The 22,579-nt window shown below is 36.2% G+C and overlaps 1 protein-coding gene across 1 annotated transcript in view; it reads right to left on the bottom strand.

Annotated features, from left to right (window-relative positions):
• Positions 1-22,579, bottom strand: part of MAP4K5 (mitogen-activated protein kinase kinase kinase kinase 5) — a 114,139-nt gene that overhangs the window by 25,420 nt on the left and 66,140 nt on the right. Inside the window, exons 14-21 of the mRNA XM_068966384.1 lie at positions 17,402-17,480; positions 6,905-6,963; positions 5,635-5,702; positions 4,077-4,119; positions 3,301-3,454; positions 2,298-2,395; positions 2,091-2,132; positions 1,144-1,228 (exon numbers count right to left, since the gene is read on the bottom strand). Coding sequence (XP_068822485.1) covers positions 1,144-1,228; positions 2,091-2,132; positions 2,298-2,395; positions 3,301-3,454; positions 4,077-4,119; positions 5,635-5,702; positions 6,905-6,963; positions 17,402-17,480 — 628 coding nt within the window. The remainder of the gene's footprint in view (positions 1-1,143; positions 1,229-2,090; positions 2,133-2,297; positions 2,396-3,300; positions 3,455-4,076; positions 4,120-5,634; positions 5,703-6,904; positions 6,964-17,401; positions 17,481-22,579) is intronic.

Raw genomic sequence — 22,579 nt, 5'->3', positions numbered from 1 at the left:
ATTGTAAATCAACTATACTTAAATAAAAAAAATAGTATGGTTTTGGTGAGGCTGTTAAAAAAAAAGAAACTCTTGATGATTCTGGGTATATCAGAGTTTGTTGTACTATTTCTCTAGCTTTTCTGTAAGTGTAAACTTCTAGAAAAATAAAAAGTTACAAATATTTTTAAAAAATTTGCTTCCTGTTAACATTATTTTCTGTTATACTTTCTAATGATGGCACATAAAGCAAGATAGTTACACAACCTGTCTTTATGACTGTGCTGAAGTAGAAACAAACATTTCCAGAACAACTTCCACTGCCTAATCTCTGCTAATTCCCAGACAACCAGGTTGGCTCCTTTCTTCTTTGCAACAAGGTGAGTATTATGATCACACCTAATTTAAGTATATTTTCCAAGTCACACAGTAATGACAGCTAGGGAACTCAACCCATATATATTTGATTCCAAATTTTTCCCATGTGTTATGCTTCCTCACTTTAAAATCATATAGCCTAAATTTTTAAGAGTAAATTTTACTTTATCATTTTAGACTTTCAAAAACATTATAATACAACAAATTCTTGAATATACTTCATGCAGGTTCCACAAATGTCAACATTTGCTATTTTTGTTTTTATCCTTCTTTCTCTCTGCACACACATTTCCCCCCCTTTCCTGAATTAAGTTATAAGCCTGATACCCCTTTATTCCTAAGTATTTGTGTGCATTTCTTAAAAAAAAAAGGTCTTACATAACTACAGAAAAATGATCAAAATTAGGATATATCAAAATCAGGGAATCAGGATATTCAGCATACTGAAACAATGTATTATCTAATATCTTAACTCTGAGATCATCAATTGGCCCAGTACTGTCTTTGTAAATAAAAGAAAAATACTAAATTATGGTTGCAATCAGCTGTGATGTCTCTTTCATCTCTTTTAATCAGGAATTGTTCTTGTATGCTCTAAAATTCTAATGCTTTTAAACCAAAACTGTTTACCTATTTATGTTGTTACACTAAATAGTAAGACCTATACTATTTGGTCTCTAGGTTGTATTTTTTAAAGTAAAAAGCCCTCAGTTCAGTGATCATAAAGATCCTTTCCAATAATAAATACTTTGTTAGAGAGGTATATAAAAGTTTCAGAAATGTTACCTTTTGTATCAGGATGTATCCAAGATGTTGCACAATTAATTTTCAAAGGGCAGCCATCAAAAACTTTGGAAAAACATGCTCCCATCTTATTTAAAAAGAAAGAAATGTTGACTTATTTGATTAGATAATTTTTATATTCTTAGAAAAAAGCTGAAGATTATTATGAAATGCTAAACTGACTCTTATTTGCATATACTTATGGTCTCCTTACAAAACAAAATTCATATTTTGATATATTAACTCCTTCTATCAAGAGAGTTTCATACTTGTTCCTTGAGTAATCCTCTATTTTAGAGCAAAAATATCAGATTTACCAAAACATCTACATATGTCAATGATACATTCTAGGTACCTAAGTCACAAATTATCTTTACAACTAAGATTTAATAATGCAAAACAATGACTTTATTGAGTAACATACAGTTATATTTGCAGTTTACCTTCATAATAGTGATGAGACAAAAAGATTAATATTTAAGCTTAACTTTTACTGTATAAAAAGAGACAATTTAAAAGGCACCCATTCTTATGACTGGCTGAACTACATTACAGAGAGGATCTACTGAAAGGCCAGAGAACAAAAACTTCAGTGTTCCTTTCCACTGTTTATAGTTCAATGTAAAAATGACTTCAGACATTGAAAGATATTTAACCCATATAATGAAGAGGATACAATACTATTAATATCATCACATTAAAGTGAAATTGGTCTTTGTAGGCTAATTGAAGAACTCAACTCTCCATATTTACAAAAATGGAAATTCACCCAACTCTAACTGACTCAAATAAGGGTACATGATTGGATTCATGGTATATTCAAATGCATCTGACACCTCAGTACTTTATGAATCCTTCCTTTTAACACCTTAAGATACTCGACAGCAAATAAACAATCTTCAGCTTCTAAAGGAAAATTGACAAATGGTTCAAATAAAAATATTCCTTACCAGTACTTTTGGGGTTGGTGGAAGGCCATTGATTACTGGTTTCTGTGGGAAAAATAATTTGTAATACTGTAAGACCTCTTAAAGCCTTAAAAAAAAACTTTATACATTTAGAAGTCCAGTTATTCTGAGTCTTGAATTAAACAGACTATGCTCCTTATATGATGCAGTATTAGTTACAACTAATCACCAAATGCCTGTTATACATACAGGGAAATCCCGCTTGTCCTTTTTTCGTGGTAACTGTGGTGCTTGAGCTGATCCTTCTGTGTTTTCACTAATCAATTTTGAAATACCATCTCCATTTCCTAAAGAGAATCACAGTTAACAGCTGAATGACTATACAAATAAGTTTTCCTTGAAAAATAATTTCCCTTCCCCCCCAGTACTTGTTTTCCATTTGGGTGATCCTTCATTAGGAAATATTCTCTATTTTCAGATGAGTTAAAGTATTTTTGGTGCCTTTCTCTAGATCCTGCAGCGGTAGCACTGCAACTATAGCAGTGGTCTTAATGCATGAAAACAGCAAATGCCTTGCCATATTGTGAGAAAAGTGAAACATGACCTACTAATGCAGATATTCAAGGCCTTCAGAGTTTAACTTCACTCTACCTTTTTAAGCTCTATTTCCCAGTTTACACCCTTAAAAGCTCACACTTCTATATACGAGGCTGTTCTTCCAACACAAGCTAGATTTTCCTGCTTCAATGCATTTGTTCATTCTCTCTTGTTCTCTAAGAAAATCTGTAAGCACTGGTTCCAACTATTAAAGGCTCACCAAGGGCCTATCTCCTCTCTTCCCTATCCCTATCTCCCTCAGAGAGCTCTGGTGTTCTGTTACATATAGTTACTTATTGTAGGAGACACTTAAAATGTCTTGTCTGATTTTATGTGCGCATGGATATAACTTTTGCTATACATCATGAACTTCTGGAGGGCAGGGTCATCCATTCATCTTTCTAGATCCTATAATATTTAGTAAGGGATCAAATTAGGGATTGGATTGGATTGAATCTATTCATAGTCCATCCATATGGAATTTTAAAGAACTTTCACAAAGTTTTAAACAGTAATAAGACTGACTAAGAAAAAAAAGGCAGTCTTTAAAATTTGAACAAAATGGCTTTCTTTTCAGTTTTCACTTTGATTTATTTACCGAGATCACAGTATCTAGCTGTATGCACTCCAGGGCTGCTGATACTGCTAGCCATACCAATAGAGGAAGTCTCGGCTACAGGACCACAACTGGGGCTACTCTGTCTTCTGAGAACTTGGGGAGCTCTGTTCTCTGAATCAGGACAACGTTTTACAGTTGATGACTTTTCTTCATCTGGGAGGTTGTCTTCATGGTAACTGTTTATCCTTGGCTAGTTGATAATAAGACATAAAAGTACTTTAATAAATCTGGACATAAAACATTAACACTGTTATTATGTATCAAAGACTTTAGGGAGAGAAAATATGCCTTTTTATCTTTCTCCTACATAGTTCAATTCACTGGGCCAAGTAAGTAAGGTAAGTAAGAGCTTAGTTACTGTCTCAAAACAACTATGAACTTGCCATGTTACTTTTAATAGCCCTAGCCCCAAACTGACATTTTTATAACCAATAAAATCATATACACAATCCATGAAATATTTAATAACTAGAAACAAGCAAGGAAAATGACTTAATGAAGTGTGACTCTAGTGAAATGTTCAACTGAGGTAATAAATGAGGACTGTAAACGATGAACTCCTCTCCTTTCAACGTGGTCAAGCATTTTCTTAAATGACTAATAATGTATCTTTGCCTTTTTCTAATAGCTATGAAGATACTGTATTTATCATGAAATATTTTAAAATATATTTTTACATCTTCATAATATGCTCTTGAAGAAAACTATATCTAAAATATATTTAAGAGAATTGTGAACAAATTCAATAAAGTTACTTTTTAAATTTATTATTTAAACAAGGGTTTATTGCTGAAAATCTTTAAGTTGCTTACCTTAGGAGGTAGGGGAGGTGGTATTGCACGTTTTGAGGTTGATCTAACACAAAGTGAAAAATGCAATTTAGATGGTTTTAAGTGGTCATAAGATAAAACAGAGAAAGCACTAAATCTGCATTAAAATCTGCTTCTATTCAAGGAATAAAAAAGACAACTGGATCACGGCACAGAGTAACTTTAAAACCTACAGGAAGACCTAAGATCTCATTCTGTCAAACTGTATTATTATGACTATAAAATAGAGCTTTTATAATGTGAACACAGTCTTTTTTACTTTGTGGTTATGCTTTGCTACATTTAATATGTAATAAAAACTAAATTAAACTCAATTAAAAAAAGATTCAGAATTTTAGAGCTGGAATCCACAGTGAATCATACATTCAAATAGCTCTATCATCACACCCTTCATTACTCTAAGTAGGGTCCAGAGATCAGCAACATTAGTAACACAGAGAAACTTTTTTTCTGGCCACATCATGCAGCTGACAGAATCTCAGTTCCCCAGCCAGGCATTGAAAGCAGTAAAAGCATTGAGGCCTAATCCCTAGACCACCAGGGAATTCCCAAGGAAACTTTTATAAATGTACCCCCTAGACCTACTTAATCAGATTCTGCATTTTACCAAAATTTCCAGGTGATCCTCCAGGCATACCAAAATTTGAGAGTCACTGATCTAGCCCACTGGTTTCACACATTTATCCACAGTCATTGCAATCAATTGGGAAGCTTTGAGGATTCTTAGATTCCACTTCCAAAGACTATATTCCATAGCAAGGGTTGGCAAACTTCTTCTATAAAGGGTTAGTCAATAAATATTTTAGGCTCTACGAATCATATAGTGGTCACAACCACTGAGCTCTAATGTTGTAAGCATGAAAGCAGCCATGGATAAACTTATAAGCATGGCTGTGTTCCAACTAACCTTCATTTATGAACACTGAAATTTAAATTTCATATAATTTTCATGTGTAACAAAATTACTTTGCCTTTTGATATTTTTCAACCATTAAAAAATGTAAATATCATTTTAGTTTGTGGGATGCACAAAAAATAGGGTCAGATTTGGCTTACAGGCCATACTTTACCAACCCCAGACCTGAAATCCTAATGCGGGGGTCCTGGAATCTGTACTTCCACAAGAGCTTTCTAGGCATTGCAATGCACTAACAGGTTTGGAACAACTCACTCAGGTCAGCCCCATCACTTAATCATTGAGGAAAGACATGTCTAGAATATGAAGAAATCACACTGCAGGATGGAACTGGGGCTTTCTGATGTCTACTATGGTACTTTTTCCCACATCATCATGCAGCTCATCTTTTAGTATACCAACATTACACGTACTGTATTTTTATTTACAGAATAAAACCCTAAAACCTTAATGATCAACACATGTTGCCTTTGGGTAATTAAAAAAAGTCAGAAGCTTTTTACTGACAAGAGACATAGTACAACTTTTATAAGAATAAAAATTAAAATTTATTAGAATAAGTCACTCACCACCAAATGTTGTTCTTATACAATCAAGTAAAATAATGTTAGCAAAACAACTTACTTGCCAGTATTTGCACCATCAACAAAAGGATTCCACCGTAACAGAAAATTCGGGTCTGATGATACTCCCTATGAAGGTAAAACAGAGTTTAAACATGTTACCTTATAATAGGTATTAGTCACTTTATTCGATTCAAAAAAATACTGTTTGTCATGATTATTAATCATCTTGGCTTTCAACTGTGTAGTCTCTAGCTATACTTGCTGTCACTTGACATATTTATGCCAATAACTCATTATTAGTCGACTTAAATGTAAGAAAGATTAGAAACACAGCTTAAAATGTGACAAGCCCTCTTTACCAATATGCTAGTACATTCCAAAGCAAAACAGAAAAATGTTAACTTTGAATTATGTGCATCACTACTCCATTAGCATGGAGAACTAAGTACTATTTTAGTCAATTATCTTCAATTTATTTGTGCCATATTTTTTTCTGACTACCACGAAAACTGATAATTTATTGTCCAGCAATATATACAGTAGGAAGAGCACCACTTCCAAATGTAAGAATGAAGAGATCCATTAACAGAAGATAATTACTCTAAAAACTATACTTTTACTAATGGTTAAAAATATATGTTAGAATAACACCTAGGCCAACTCTAATAATATCATGCTTTATTTATCGTTTCTTTCCTTTTAGATAAGAAAAAGGGTTAACCAAATAGTAATCTAAAATATGAGCAATGGTTTTGAAAAAAAGGGACTATATTAACAAATAAATATTAAAGACAGTAAGGCAATGCAAAACTGCACTCTAAACCTAACAGAATCAGTAAGTAAAAAGATCCTGAGAGCTTAGAGCCTGGCATCAAATACCACGTATTTAATAACTTTATGTGAATTCTTCAAGACTTAGAAGTGTCAAAATGAATGGTTAAAATGGTATTTACACACTGTACCCTAGTCAAAATACACCTAACTATAAGCTTTTTCAAACTTTAATTGGTGAAATGTGTGTTAGTTGCTCAGTCATGTCCAGTTCTTTGAGACCCCATCATCTGTCCAGGGAATTCTCTAGGCAAGAATACTGGAATGGGTTGCCATTCCCTTCTCCAGGGGATCTTCCTGACCCAGGGATGGAACCTGGGTCTCCTGCACTACAGGCAGATTCTTCACCGTCTGAGCTTCCAAGGAGTGGGTGAAATATATTATCAAAACTTAACGCTTTGAAGAGTATATTACTTTTTCCTTTGGTCAAAATATACCTAATTATAAGTTTTCTCAAATTTTACTGTGTAAAATACTTTAAAAGTCATAAGTCTTACCATTTCATCCCGTGCTTCTGTTTCTTTTCTCAAAGGAGGTTCAAACTGTAATTTGTCAACTGTAAAATATAACAGATATTCAGAAACTTTAACTTAAAGGGTCAATCTTGAAAGTGCAAAGAGAAGCGTGTGTACTGGGGAGGGAGGAAGGGAGAGAAGAGAAGAGGAAAAGACAAAAACTCTTAATTTCTTTACTAACAGAACACCCCAAAAGAAAGTAACAATTTGGTATTTTCCTAACAATTCTACTTAATTCTTGGTTGGAATCAGGAAATTAAACAGCAATTTTGTGTGTAAAAGATTTTTTTAAAAACTAATTAAATGTAGATGAGAAAGCAAACACTTTAAGGATGTTTCTATCCAGGCTATATTGAGACTAATTTAAACTACAAATTTACTGCAGGATGAAGCCTCCAAAATTACTTATAATTATCTAAAAATAACAAATATTTGTCAAATTAAATATTACTATGGCATTCAGGAATCTAATATTATACTTTGCTAAATGAGTATCTGATCTGGCCTAATCAGACCAATTTTAGAATCACTCCTAATAGAATAACATCTTTTACATGAAATATTCTGTAAATCAGAGAAAAGGATGACTTATTGCCTACTCATGAAGTACACAGAATTTTAAAATTCTAAAATACAATGTGATTAAAAGACCAAAAAATTAAAATATACACACTTGCATTGTGGAGATACAAGTTTCCTAAATACAACCTTGCTCAACAAAATACACTAAAAAAAAGTCTTTCAAAAAGGATCCAGTTATCTTTATCCCTAAAAACAAGATTTATAAAGCAACACAAAGCACTTACATAATTCATGACACTAAACAAAAACATTAAGTCAAAAAATTTTCAAAGAAAGATATTCCATAAAATGTATTCTCTACTTTTCAAATATAAAATAAAAAGAAGTTGATTATATACAATGACTTAACATAAAAAAATCTTAATTTAAGAGCCATTACTATAATTCACAAAGAACCACTTCTCTCATTTGAGACAGAGATGAGTTAAAAGTATTTTTCTTTCAGTCACAAGAAATACTGGCATGTAGGTCTAGAAATGAATTATAAAATGTGTAAATATGGAAAGAAAAGAAAAAAATATCATTTTCCATAACAATTATATAATTAGCTAATTTCAAGACTTAAAACATTACTAGAGAAAGTTCATAAATTCTCATTAAACATATCGCAAAATATCAACTGTATCCATCCATACCAGTATCAGTAATTAAAAATAAAAATTTCAATTTCATTTCTTTTATAACATAAATATTTAAAATGTTTTACTTTATCATGTGAAAAGTATTCCTTAAAAAAAAAATCAAATTCCTTATGACAAGTCTAAAATTACTACAACCATGACTTATGGCAAAGAATGCTGGAATCTCCAATATCATTGTTCTGCTTAGAATAGACTCCACAGTTCTAATGAGGTGGGGAGCCTATTGTACAGAGTGAAGTAAGTCAGAAAGAGAAACACCAATACAGTATATAAACAAATATACATCAAATTTAGAAAGACAGTAACAACAATCCTATATGCAAGGCAGCAAAAGAGACACAGATGTAAAACACAGACCTTTGGTCTATGTGGGAGAAGGGGAGGGTGGGATGATTTGAGTGAATAGCATTGAAACATGTATATTACCATATGTAAAACAGATGACCTGCTTTGATGCATGAAGCAGGGCACTCAAAGCCAGTTCTCTGGGACAACTCAGACGGGAGGAAGGTAGGAAGGGAGGTTCAGGATGGGAAGACACATGTGCACCCATGGGTGATTCATGTTGATGTAAAAAACCACCACAATATTGTAAAGAAATTATCCTCCAATTAAAATAAATAAATTAATTAATTAATTTCAAAAAACAGACTCCAAGTTGTTTTGTTTCACTTTAACAAAAATCCTAGCAGTACCTTTGGCTGTGTGTTTGGCTTATAAAATACAAAGATGGGGAGGACTTCTATGATATATCCTCATTTATCTCCAAAAGATGTTACTATAGGCATAAGTGTTAGTCATTCATGTCTGACTCTTTGCAACCCCATAAGCTATCACAGCCTGCCAGGCTCCTCAGTCCATGGGATTCCCCAGGCAAGAATACTGGAGTGGGTATCCATTCCCTTCTCCAAGGGATCTTCCCAAGCCAGGGATTGAACCTAGTCTCCCACATTGCAGGCAGATTCTTTACCCCTATAAAGCCAGGGTGAGTAAGGATCTTACTACCATCTATCAAAGATTATAAACCTGTGATGTCTGGTAATCTACTGCTTCAAAATAATTGCTTCATATACCTTGTATGCACACACATATTTGTATTACATGTTAGTAATTAGTAGTTTATAGCAGAAGGGTAAATCTAATTCCTGTTTTACTTATTATACCTATAGTTGAGGGGTTCCCTGGTGGCTCAGACAGTAAAGAATCCTCCTACAATTCAGGAGACCTGGGTTCAGTCCCTAAGTCAGGAAGATCCCCTGGAGAAGGGAATGGCTATCCACTCCAGTATTCTTGCCTGGAAAAATTCCATGGAGTGAGGAGCCTGGTGAGCTACAGTCCGTGGGGTCCCAGAGAGTCGGACACAACTGAGCAACTAACACTTTCACTTTATAAGAAAACAGAACCCAAAGACAGTTTCACTGGGCACAGGAAAGGAGTAGTTTGGGGCTTCTCAGACAGTGGGAATTTGAAAGGCAGAATACCAGAAATGAGAAAACTGAACAAAGAAGGAACTCTAAAAATATACCAAGAGGTCTCCTTAGAGAAATCTTTGGTTGCATACTAAGTTGCCCACAAGCAAAGCAATACTCTGCAAGGTAGGTCAGAAAACAGCTAACACAGTGCTGTGAGCTAAATGCAAGTTTTAGTGATCACACAGTAAAAGGAAAGAAATGAATTTCCACCCAGAGAAGAAACTGCTGAATATTGTAGTAAAATCTAAGACAGGCCTTGAAAGGACTGAGATGACCTACCAGCTAATTTATGCTTCAGACACTCTTTAAAATAAAAGAGGTCAAAATCCAGACATGTATTACAACATCCAAGATATAATAAAAAATGTCTACAGAATAAGTAGAAAAAAAATAAAAATCATAACCAGTTTAAAAAACAGATACAGACTCAGAGGTGACACAGCTGCTGAAATTAGCAAAGATGGACACAATAAGTAAACAGATGGAAATTCTCAGTAGAGAGATAAAAACTATATATATATATGTATACATGGATGCATCATCCATCTATCTATCCATCTATTTATCTATGTTTCTATCAATCTATCTACATCAATGAAAGTCTAGATCCAGAAAACACAATATATGAAATAAAATTCACTGATAGGCTTAAATAACAGACAGAATACAACAGGAAAAAGGTCAATGAACTTAAAATCTGGGCAACAGAAACTAAACTGAAGTACAGAGAACAAAAACACCTTAGGTATGTTTATAGTGGGCAGGGAGAACAGAGCCTCAGTGACCTGTGAAGCAACATCAAGTGGTCTAACATGTAATTGGAGTCCCAAAAGGAGAAGAGAGAATCTAGGGCAGAAAAACTGAAGAAATAATGGCCCCAAATTTTATACAGCTGATAAAATATACCAACTTACAGATCTAAGAAACTCAGTTAACACCAAGTAAATAAAAACAAAAATTCATCTAGGCACATCACAGTTTTCAACTACAAACTGGCACTTGCCATTCCTGAGTCGGGAAGATGCCCTGGAGAAGGAAATGGCAGCCCACTACAAGATTCTTGCCTGGAGAATTTCATGGACAGAAATTCTGGTAGGCTACATACAGTCCATGGAGTTGCAGAGGCAGACACAACTGAGTGACTAACATACCCATCTGTCTCTACAAGGGTTAAATCATGTGCTGCTGCAGCTGCTGACCTGGCACACCCCCTGATGGAGTTCAACGTGGAGAGCAGAAATGAAGCACCCTGTGCTCGGGGTAGGGGTAGCGGGCTGGCAGGACAAGTCATCAGACAGGTATTTTTAAAAGCTGATTTTCAAAAGCCCAATTCTTCTATCTCCTCATACCTAGAAAAGCACTAAAATCCTTCATGGTGATGACTGTTTCTTATGAATAACAGAAGCTTCATGAGAACAGCAAAAACTTTCTACTTAAGTATGTGCTTGATTGCATGTATGCCCCCTTTACCAAAATCATAAATATACTGTCCTTCCCCCATAACTCTTTTGGAGCAGTTTCTCAGAGTTATTTGAGGTGCTGTCTCCTAGGCTGCAGTCCTCATTTTACCCCAAATAAAACTCAACTCTCATGTTGTGCATTTTTTTAAAAGTCAACAGTTATGGCAACCACAAAGGGATTCAAACCCTCAGTGTGTAGTTGACACTGTCAAATTGCTAACAAAACAACAAACAAATCCACAAAAGTTTCATAGTATAGTATCTATTAATCCAACTGATGCAGTTGAATACTTTTTATTTTGTGCCTTAGGAAAAAATCTGAATTGATGTCATGGACTGCGTTGCAACCTGCAGCTTAACAAATGCCAATGTTGAGGAACACATGGGTATGCTATTCTTCAGATAATTTTTCAAAACTAGTTTTCCTGACAACAAAGGCTTTTGCTTTGGTTATTGTATATCTATTTCTAGAATGGCTCATTGTTTAAAAAGGCTCAACCTTAACAATGGCCAAAAAATGTTGCTTGAGTTTGTGTTTCCTACCTGGGAAAATTCTAATTACTTCTCTAGTAAACACTCAATTGTCTATAACTATTACTAAGGAGGTTTGTGAGACAACAAATCTTCCTTAAAATCTCTATCACCTTTATCATTCTTAGTCTTCATGTAAAATAAGAAGGACAAATGGAATTTTCAAACTTAACTTGGATAAACTTTTAGAAATTCTTAGCCCTCCTTAGCCTAAAATGGGTTTTGTTTGTTTGGCTTGAATGAAAGTGAGGTCAATTTCCTCAGGGGCCCATTAACTCTCTCTCAATAAACCCAAAACTGAGTATCTTATACATCGAAGAATACTGCCCCCAACTCCAGTTTCTACAATATCACAGACTAATATAGCTGAGACTTGTACACTACACAGTTTTATATTCAAACATATCCAAGCAGTGTTTCCTCTGAAATAATCTTTTCATGATTTAGAACTCAGAAACTATCTTCTGGGAAAGTTCTCTCTAAACTCAATAAATAGAATCTTGCCAGGTAATGTTAATAATTAATACAATGGTAAAACAGAGCAATGATCCTTGTATTAATTTGTCTTAATTACAGAGACATGGGCCAATTTAAATCAACACAAGATGGTCTCAGTAGGAAATCTCAAACTGCAGATGATAATCGTCAGAAGTAGATGACTGCAAGAAGGCAATTTCTACACAAATCTGTTGAATCAAGCTGATAACAATATGAAAAGAATCATTTGTCCAAGTCCAGTGGAACAAGATGACAGAAGACTCTGATTTTCATACTTTAATGTGCATACTATATAGCTCTTTAGCTACAGTTTCTTCTTCCTCCTTGCCAGTCGGAGGTTCTGGATTGTGGACAGACTACTTGTTACCTCTGTAGAGTCTTTATTCTTAATACTGCTCTGTGTAGCCTCAGCCCTTGTTATGAGTCCAAATACCTGGCTAAAATTTACTTGTGAGTCATCTAAAATCATACACTTAAACCAATAGTTGGGCAGTCATTTTCTTTATTGATACCTCTCAAATCCCCTTTGGTGCCAATTTTTTGTGATTAGTTGGTTTCCTAGGTAACTGTGAAACCAAGCAGGACCCTACAGGGATCCTGGGCACAGAAGCCTTTCTGTCTCCCATCTCCTTTAACTCAGCATCCCCCACCTTCCCAGAGTTCCAAAGGGCAGATTCAACCTGGGAAGGGAAGGGATGTAAAGGTGGGGGAGGGGGATAGCCAGGAAACAATAGTGCAGCTCTTGGGGCAGGGTCCTGGTTCCACCTCAAGGGACACACATAACAAAGTCTTTAAGGTCTTTTAAGAGGTCAGCATTCTTCATAGCAGAGAAACACCACAGAATGGTATATTAACAGAACCAGATTAGTTCATCAAGAAGATAAAGTTCTGTTCACTTCAGTTACTCAGTCATGTCTGACTCTGCAAGCCCATGGATTGCAGCATGCCAGGCCTCCCTGTACATCACCAACTCCTGGAGTTTACACAAACTCATGTCCATTGAGTCGGTGATGCCATCCAACCATCTCATCCTCTGTTGTTCCCTTCTCCTCCTGCCTTCAATCTTTCCCAGAATCAGGGTCTTTTCAAATGAGTCAGCTCTTCGCATCAGGTGGCCAAAGTATTGGTGTATCAGCTTCAACATCAGTCCTTCTAATGAACACTCAGGACTGATTTCCTTTAAGATGGACTGGTTGGACCTTCTTGCAGTCCAAGGGACTCTCAAGAGTCTTCTCCAACACCACAGTTCAAAACCATCAATTCTTCGGTGCTCAGCTTTCTTTGTAGTCCAATTCTCACACCCATACATGACCACTAGAAAAACCATAATCTTGACTAGACGGACCTTTGTTGGCAAAGTAATGTCTCTGCTTTTTAATATGCTGTCTTGGGTGGTCATAACTTTTCTTCCAAGGAGTAAACATCTTTTTATTTCATGGCTGCAGTCACCATCTGCAGTGACTTTGGAGCCCCCCCCCCCCCCCCCCCCCGCCAAATAAAGTCTGCTACTGTTTCCACTGTTTCCCCATCTATTTGCCATGAAGTGATGGCACCCAATGCCATGATCTTTGTTTGTAATCAAGAAGATTACTTGAGGCTAAATTAGAGGAGTGGAGGCCCTGCACACACCCTAATCTTATCAGCAATGTCTCTGAGATTTGATTTGGCACCTGTGCACAGAGGCTGAGCTTTCAGTATCAACTGGACTCAACCAAAAAGTGGCTTTTCAGATAAAAAAATTAAAAAAAACAGAAAATTCAGGTCATACACCCATATCTGGATCAGAATGAGACAGTAATCTGCCTGACCACTCATCAGACTAGGAAAACAGACACAAATCCAAATGCAAAGTTGAGAAGAAACCATGTTTCTCCCAAGGATATGCTACATAAGTAAAGCATCACATGAGGATTCCCTCTGAATTCCCCATACTTTCCTATTGAGAAATAACAGTCTCTAAAATCAGTCAGAAACGTTGTTTTATTAAATCATATTTATTAAAATGAACCATTCCACTCTCACCTGGAAGATTTAAGTCACTGATAGAGAGAAGTAGCTTTAATTTCCAATGTAGATACAGACCATCAACTAAAGGAGTTTCTGAATACAACATTTCAAGTTTACAAAGAAACAGGCTTCTGAATCTATTTTTACAGTATAGATCTTTTCACACACATCCCTACTTTGCTTTAAGTTTTCACTTAATTTTTACTTAATTTCCACTTTCCCCCAAACTCTCTAATTCTTCTTTTCCTATTTAATGAGATGTTCCATGGTTCCTCTGGTGTGTGTTCTCCCTCACGGCAAGGAGTCAATAAATCTGACTTTACTGGACTATAGTCTGGTGGTCTTAGATTAGGCCAAGGTCAGAAAACTGAGCACTGAAGAACTGATGCTTTTGAACTGTGGTATTGGAGAAGACTCTTGAGAGTCCTTTGGACTGCAAGGAGATCAAACCAGTCCATCCTAAAAGAAATCAGTCCTGAATATTCATCAGAAGGACTGACGCTGAAGCTGAAACTCCAATACTTTGGCCACCTGATGCAAAGAACTGACTCACTGGAAAGGGCCCTGAGGCTGGGAAAGATTGAAGACAGGAGGAAAAGGGGACGACAGGGGATGAGATGGTTGGATGGGATCACCAACTCGATGGACATTAGTTTGAGCAATCTCCAGGAGCTGGTGATGACAGGGAAGCCTGGTGTGCTGCAGTCCATGGGGTCACAAAGAGTTTAGCAACTGAACTGAACTGAGAACCATTATTTATGTCCACTAAAAACACACAGTAAGGATGATTACAGTAATCATAATAGCCCAAAACCAGAAACAAATAAAATGCCAGCCAAGTGAAGAATGAATAAATTATGCTATAATCATACAATGAAATACTACATTACAGTGAAAACAATAAACTATTACTGGCACACATGACATGACTGACTTTCACAGACGTAATACTGAGCAAAAGACATCACACAAAAGAGGTGTATATTAGTTGATCCTATATATCTGAAGATCAAGACCACATAAAAACCAATCTATAGTGGTGAGATAGGAATAGTGATTAGCCAGGGCAGTGGGAAGGCAGGGGGATACAGGGAGACGGGAGGGTGTTGATTGTGAAGGAGCATGAGGAACCCTTCAGAGATTCTGATAATGTTGATCTGGGTAGTGGTTTCACGAGTGTATACAAATTTAAAAATTCATTGTGCAGTACACTTGAGCATTTTACTGTATGTAAGTTATTAGCTTAATTTAAAAAACTGAAACAAAAAACTAAGAACAGAACTAACAAGGTATGTATAAAACCTATTAAACAAAAACAAAACTATGAAACACTCCTGATGGACACAAAAGAAGACCTGGGATAATTTAAAGATCGACCAATAAAATGACCTTCAACTCTACCATCTTCTGTTTGGTACCTGCAGCACACAGGGCAAATTCCATGAAGGAATTAGTACTCTGGACACTTATAAAAGAACTAAGCTTTGAGCTCTCTGAGCAAGCTTATTTTGATTAAGATGACAGAATATCATAAAGATGTCAATTCTCCCAAAGTTAGTGTACAAACTTATGAGATCTCAGTAAAAACGCTGAGAGGTGGGTTTTTTTTTTTTTTTTCAACTCAGTAGACTGATTCTTATGTTTTATGTGAGGAAAATATAATGGCCAGATATAATAAAAAGGAATTGCAACAATGTGTCTGTGTGTGTGTGGAGGGGGTGAGAGAAAATAGGAGGAGGATTATTTCTAATACATTTTAACAGGTATTATAAAGACATAATAATCAGAAGTATGTGACTGGCACAGGACTAAGTATATTACAAGAGAATAGAATTTCCAGAAAAAGCCCTAAAATGTAGGTGGCAACTTAGTATATAATAAAGATGGCATATCAAACCTATTAGTGAAAACCTAAGTTTTTAATGAATAGTATTAAGGCAAATGAGTAGATATTTAGAATGAAACTGAAGTTGAATTCATATTTCATACCTCTAGCAAATAATACCTTATATCAAAGATTTAAGTATTGATATTATAAAAAATGAAACAAAAAAAAACAAAACAGGAAAATCCTTTTACAACCTTAAAATCAGGAAGGCGTTACTAAATAACGACACCGAAAACAAAAGCTATACAAGGAAAGATACATTTACACTACATTAATTGAATACTATACAGTTGTATAAAATAAAGAAAATAGCTTTATAATAGCTTTATCTTAAAATATAAAAATAAACAGCTGCTTTTCTGTTTGGTATTTGAAACCCAGAGAGTTTGCTGGGGATAGTATAAGAAGAAAGCATAAAAAAGTATCAGCAATCTGGGACTAACAAAGACAGAAAATCTTGAATTATGAGTTTAACTATGAAAATGCATGACTGAATTTAACAGATATGGGAAGGACATTCTAACTCTCCACTGATCTAGATTTCCAAAGCTGCATACAGAAAGCTAGAAATGTTTGGTTTCAAGAAAACAAAATACACATCTGCAATCATTCTAATTATCTTCCTCCATTATGGTTTATATTTTTTATTTAGAGCTTATTTTAATGTAAAATACTTTTAAATCTTTTTGAAATAATTATGCACTTAAATCAGTATACTCATCCTAAAAATTCTTTATAAATCTGTTCTTCCAAATTAACATGGCTAAAATGACGAATATTGTTAATATAACATTTTTATGTCAATGATTAATTTATTGAATAAAAATCAATTTCTCCTTTTAAATATGCATTTTAGAAAATATCCACCTTGGTGCTAATCTGACTTAAAAAACCAAACCCACCCAAATATCCAACAATAGGGACTACAACACATCAACTCAATACAGGAGGATAAAACCACTAAATATAACAGTTACAAAGCCTAGGCTAATATATGGGAAATACTTCTAACTATATTAAGCAAAATTTTATGCATAGTATAAACTCAGCCATGTAAAACTACATGTGAAAAAATCTGAAGGAAATTCAGCAAAATATTATCTGTGGGCTGGTGCTGAGTGATGTGATTATTGGCAATGTTAATTTTCTACTTTCTTCTTTTTGCAAATTTTCTGCAGTGAACATGTATTACGTTTATAATTAGAAAGTAAAAACTATTTAACTGTAAACCAAGGGGATTTCATTACAACCAGAAAAGCAACCTTTATTTCAGAGGTATCCTGTTTTTGTGTGTATATACCCACAGATGGCCTGAGATTTTATTATTAAAAAACATCCCACAAGAACACCCAGCTCAATCCTCCAAAACCACCAATTGAAAATGTATACCAAACACATACAATTGATTTCTGAAGCTGTCCGTTCAGCTCTGGCATTCCTGTTTGTAGATCTAATGGTATGACGAATGACTGCATGAGGCTGTGAATATAAACATAATATATACACTTAAAAGAATTTCTGTGACAAAGTTAGAAGGTCAAACTTTCTCTTATTAATTAAATTCTTATTTACTGATAGACATGACTACCTACTAATAAAGTGAATTGAAGGATAAATTTTTTAAAAAATGAATGAGATACTTAAAAGTTAATTCATTTATTCCACACACATTTATACTGTATATCCTATAGGGTACATATATATATATATATATATATATGTATATGTATATATATATATACTGAAGAGACACAAGGAAAATCAGATGCAAATCTTATCTAAAAAGAGCTTATAAAAAAAAAAAAGAGCTTATAGTCTAGCAAGATAACATACACAAACACTTAAAACACTAGAAAAGAATAAGTGGCATTCATTAAAATCACTATTAATGCCCAGGGGAAGGAGAGATGACTGCCATTGGAAGGGGTAAAGAAATTCTTCATGCCAGAGTTGTAATCTAATGTGAGGCCTTGAAGGACAAGTAGACATTGAATGTGCAGCAAGACGGGAAAAGCATTTCAGACAGCACAAACAATATGAACAAAGTAATGCAAGAAAAAAAAGGAAATTGTGGAGTGTTTAGGGGGATTGAAGCTGGTTATTATTTGAATGTGGTGAACATTAAGTGGAGATGACAAGCTGGAAAGACATTTGAAGGAGGATAAGCCAGATCATGAAAGGTTCTGAATGTCAGGCTACAGCTCTCAATTTTATTTTCTTGGCAAAAGAATTTTTGGAGATTTACAGAAAGGGAATGCTATTACAAGAGTCAGCTTTAAGAGTAACTTGATTAAGTACGTAAAAGAGTATGGACAGGAGAAAGATTGTATGGAGAGGGACTGATTTGTAGTAAACCAAGTGAGAAAGCTTACTATTCCATCCTTTTGAATAAGCTCCTGATATTTTGAAACAATGCGTGCAGTTCAACCCCTATCTATTAAATTTCTGATGACTCACTCTCATTCACTAATGATTCAGACAGTGGTCATGTCTTTTTTTCTACTTTAAGACCCACTATCATACCAAAGGACTCAAAATCCCATTGCGCTGGATTAGCGTTTACTGACCTTATCTCTCAAGACATTCTACCACACTTCAATGGACTCTATACTATTAAGATCATATCCTGGAATCTGTCATCCGGTCTGATACATGAATTCACATCATACTCCAAACTTCTCATCCTTTGAGCTTACTCTCTCATTACTCCAATAATTTTTAAATGTTCACACCAAATCTCAAGTCCATCAATCCATTACTTTCTCATTCTCCTTATGCATTTCTTCTATCTTCACTTTTCTTCCTATCCACGTTAGATGTAGTGGTCCATAATTTCAAGTGATCTCTTGCATATATCCTAAATTTGATTCTCACTCCCTGCCATCCTCTTCTACACTGGTATACCAAAATGACAAGCCTGAAGGGACTTAACTGGTTTATATCTGGGGTACCAATGACTGCTGGAGGAAAACTGCACATTGAAAATTCATCTTTTCTGAGGCTTCAGTGTTGCCCCAAAACATTTCTCTAGTCATTTAACCCATCCATTCCCCTCAATGGGCTTCCCTGGTGGCTTAGCTGGTAAAGAATCCACCTGCAATGTGGGAGACCTGGGTTCGATCCCTGGGTTGGGAAGATCCCCTGGAGAAGAGAAATTAGTATTTCTTTTCTTTTTTTAAGTTGAAATATTAATTAATGCACAATACTATGTTAGCTTCTGATGTACTAGAGAATTTTTTGACATTTGTATACTTTAAGAAGTAATCACCATTATAAGTGTAGTAACCATCTGTTCCCATACAAAATTAATGTTATTGACCAGATGTTTTATGCTGTGTAAAATAACCCTAATATATATATTTATTATATAACTGGGTATTTGTACATCTTAATCCCCTTCACCTATTTTGTCCACATTCTGAAGCCTCCCTTCTGGCAAACATTTGTTTCTTCTCTGTATCTGAGTCCGTTTTCATTTTGTTTTGCTTCTTAGATCCACATATAAGTGAGATCATGTGGTATCCGCCTTTCTCTGACTTATTTCATTAGCATAATAGCTTCTAGAGCCATCCATGGTGTCAAAAATGGGAAGATTTTATGTTTAACATGCGAGTAATATTCCAGGGCTTCCCTGGTGAATCAGTGGTAAAGAATCCGCCTGCGAATGCAGGAGATGTGGATTTGATCTCTGGGTTGGCAAGATCCCCTGGAGAAGCAAAGTGAAAGCTTCCCAGTTGTGTCCAACTCTTTACAGATTCTATACAGTCCATGGAATTCTCCAGGCCAGAATACTGAAGTGGGTAGCCATTTCCCTCTCCAGCGGATCTTCCCAACCCAGGGATCAAACCCAGGTCTCCCATAATGCATATGGATTCCTTACCGTCTGAGCCACCAGGGAAACTCTGGAGAAGGAAATGGCAACCCAATCTAGCATTCTTGCCTGGGAAATCCTTTAGACAGAAGAGCCTGATGGGATACAGTCCATGGGGTTGCAAAAGAGTTGGATACAACTTAGTGACTAAACAGCAACAACAAAGTAATATTCCACTGAATATATATATATCCTTTTTATCCATTAGTCCATCAGTGGACACTGAGGTTGCTTCCATATGCTGGCCCTTTCTCTTTTTTTTCTTCTAGGATCCCTAGAATGTGAATGTTAGTATACTTGATATTGTTTCAAAGGTCTCTTAAACCACCCTCATTAAGAAAAAAACCTCTCTTCTCTTTTTCCTCTTCAGCTTAGGTGATTTCCACTATTCTCTCTTCTAGTTTACTGACCTGTTCCATATAACCAAATCTGCTATTATTTCTTCTTAGCATAGTTTTAATTTTAGGTATTGTATTCTTCAGCTCTATTTGGTCCCCCCTTATATTTTCTAATTCTTTGTTAACATTCTTACTATGTTCTTCCATTTCTCTCTTGCGTTCATTGAGTATCTTTATGATCATTACCTGAAACTCTTTAACAGGCAGATTGTGTATCTTTTCTTTGTTTAATTCTTCTTCTGAGGTTGTCTTGTTCCTTTGTTTGGACCATAGTCTTCTGTTTCTATTGGCCTAGTTCTCTGTGTTTATTTCTAAGTGTTAAGTAGATTGGCTACGTTTCTTGAATTTGGGAGGAGTGGCGTTATTTAAGATATATCTTATGGAACCCAGCAGCACACCCCTCTGGACAGCAGAGCTATATACTCTAAGCATGCCCTGTATACGGCCTGTTTGGGCCCTTCTATTGTGGCAAGGCTGACCACTGGGTGTGCTGGCAGGTAGGCCTGGGCCCTGGCCCAGTCAGCTGCTATGACCTTCCTGGTGCAGGGTCCCAGAGCTTGTGCTGCTCTACTGATGGCAGGGCCAGGTTCAAGGGTGGCTAGCTATGGAGACAGGGAAGCTGGGGGTTGGCGCCAGTCTGCCAGTGGGTGGGTAAGCCTTCAGCACTAGTAGGGTAGAGGGAGGGCTCCACAATGATGCTTGTCAGCATCAGTGTCCTAGTGGTAGAAAAAACTCCTACATTCAGCTGTCGCCGGCATCTGATTCTTCAGGGGGACTACTAGTTGTCTCCTGCCGCTCCAAGAGTTTCTCCAAGATCTGCAGGTGGGTTCCTTTCAAATTACTGACTCTGTGCATGTGAGATTTTACACATGCCCTGTAAGAGCAGAGTCTCTGTTTCCTACAGTCCTCTAGCTCTCCTGTACACAAGTCCTTTGAAGGATGACCTTCAAAGCCAGATTTTTGGGGGGCCCATCTTCCCTGTGCAGGACACCCCAGATGGGGAGCCCAATACAGGTTTTGGTGCTTCACTCCTTGGGGAGAATTCTGCAAACGTAATTATCCTCCTGTTTGTGGGCTGCCTATCGAGGGAGGTGGGTCTTGACTATATTATGTCTCTGCCTCTCCTACCCATCTCACTGTACTTTCATATCTTCAGTTGTAGAAAATCTTTTATGCTCGTCTTCAGGTCATTCGCATAGATACTTGCAATTGGTGTGCCCACTGGAGGAGGGGAGCTCAAGAATGGGAGGAGGTAAGCTCAAGGGCTTCCTACTCTACTCTCTAGACAACACTTCCCAAGAAAGCCTTTCAAGAAGTGTTTCTTCTAGATTAAGTCCTTCATTACAATCTAGATCTCACCTTCTCCTTCCTTTTTAGGAACTTTGCCTATTCATCTTGCTCTCTAGATTCTTCTATCTCTAACCATTGGATCCTTTTCATAAACATCCTGTTTAAACTTCTTTTGCCCCACATAAAAAACAATCAATCAATAGCCAAAAAACAGAGAGGTAGAAGACAGGTAGGAGAAATATCAATAACCTCAGATATGCAGATTACACCACCCTTATGGCAAAAAGTGAGGAAGAATTAAAGAGCCTCTTGATGAAAGTGAAAGAGGACAGTGAAAAAGTTGGCTTAAAGCTCAACATTCAGAAAACAAAGATCATGGCATCTGCTCCCATCATTTCATGGCAAATAGATGGGGAAACAGTGGAAACAGTGTCAGACTTTATTTTTGGGGGCTCCAAAATCACTGCAGATGGTGACTGCAGTGATGAAATGAAAAGATGCTCAGTCCTTGGAAGGAAAGTTATGACCAACCTAGACAGCATAATAAAAAGCAAATACGTTACTTGTCAACAAAGGTCCGTCTAGTCAAGGCTACAGTTTTTCCAGTGGTCATGTATGGATGTGATAGTTGGCCTATAAAGCAAGCTGAGAGGCAAAGAATTGATGCTTTTGAACTGTGGTATTGGAGAAGAATACCTACCTCCAATACCTGGTATTGGAGAAGAGTCCCTTGGACTGCAAGGAGGTCCAACCAGTCCATCCTAAAGGAAATCAGCCCTGAATATTCACTGGAAGGACTGAGGTTGAAGCTGAAACTCCAATACTTTGGCCACCTGATGTGAAGAACTGACTCATTTGAAAAGACCCTGATGCTGGGAAAGATTAAAGGTGGGAAGAGAAGGGGATGACAGAGGATGAGATGGTTGGATGGCATCACCGACTCAATGGACATGAGTTTGAGTGAACCCCGGGAGTTGGTGATGGACAGGGAGGCCTGGCGTGCTGCAGTCCATGGTGTT

This window comes from Capricornis sumatraensis, chromosome 2 (genome assembly GCF_032405125.1).
Source record: "Capricornis sumatraensis isolate serow.1 chromosome 2, serow.2, whole genome shotgun sequence".
Classification (NCBI taxonomy): Eukaryota; Metazoa; Chordata; class Mammalia; order Artiodactyla; family Bovidae; genus Capricornis; species Capricornis sumatraensis.
The sequence above is the reverse complement of the archived record's forward strand: the minus strand, read 5'-3'. Positions and strand labels throughout refer to the sequence as shown.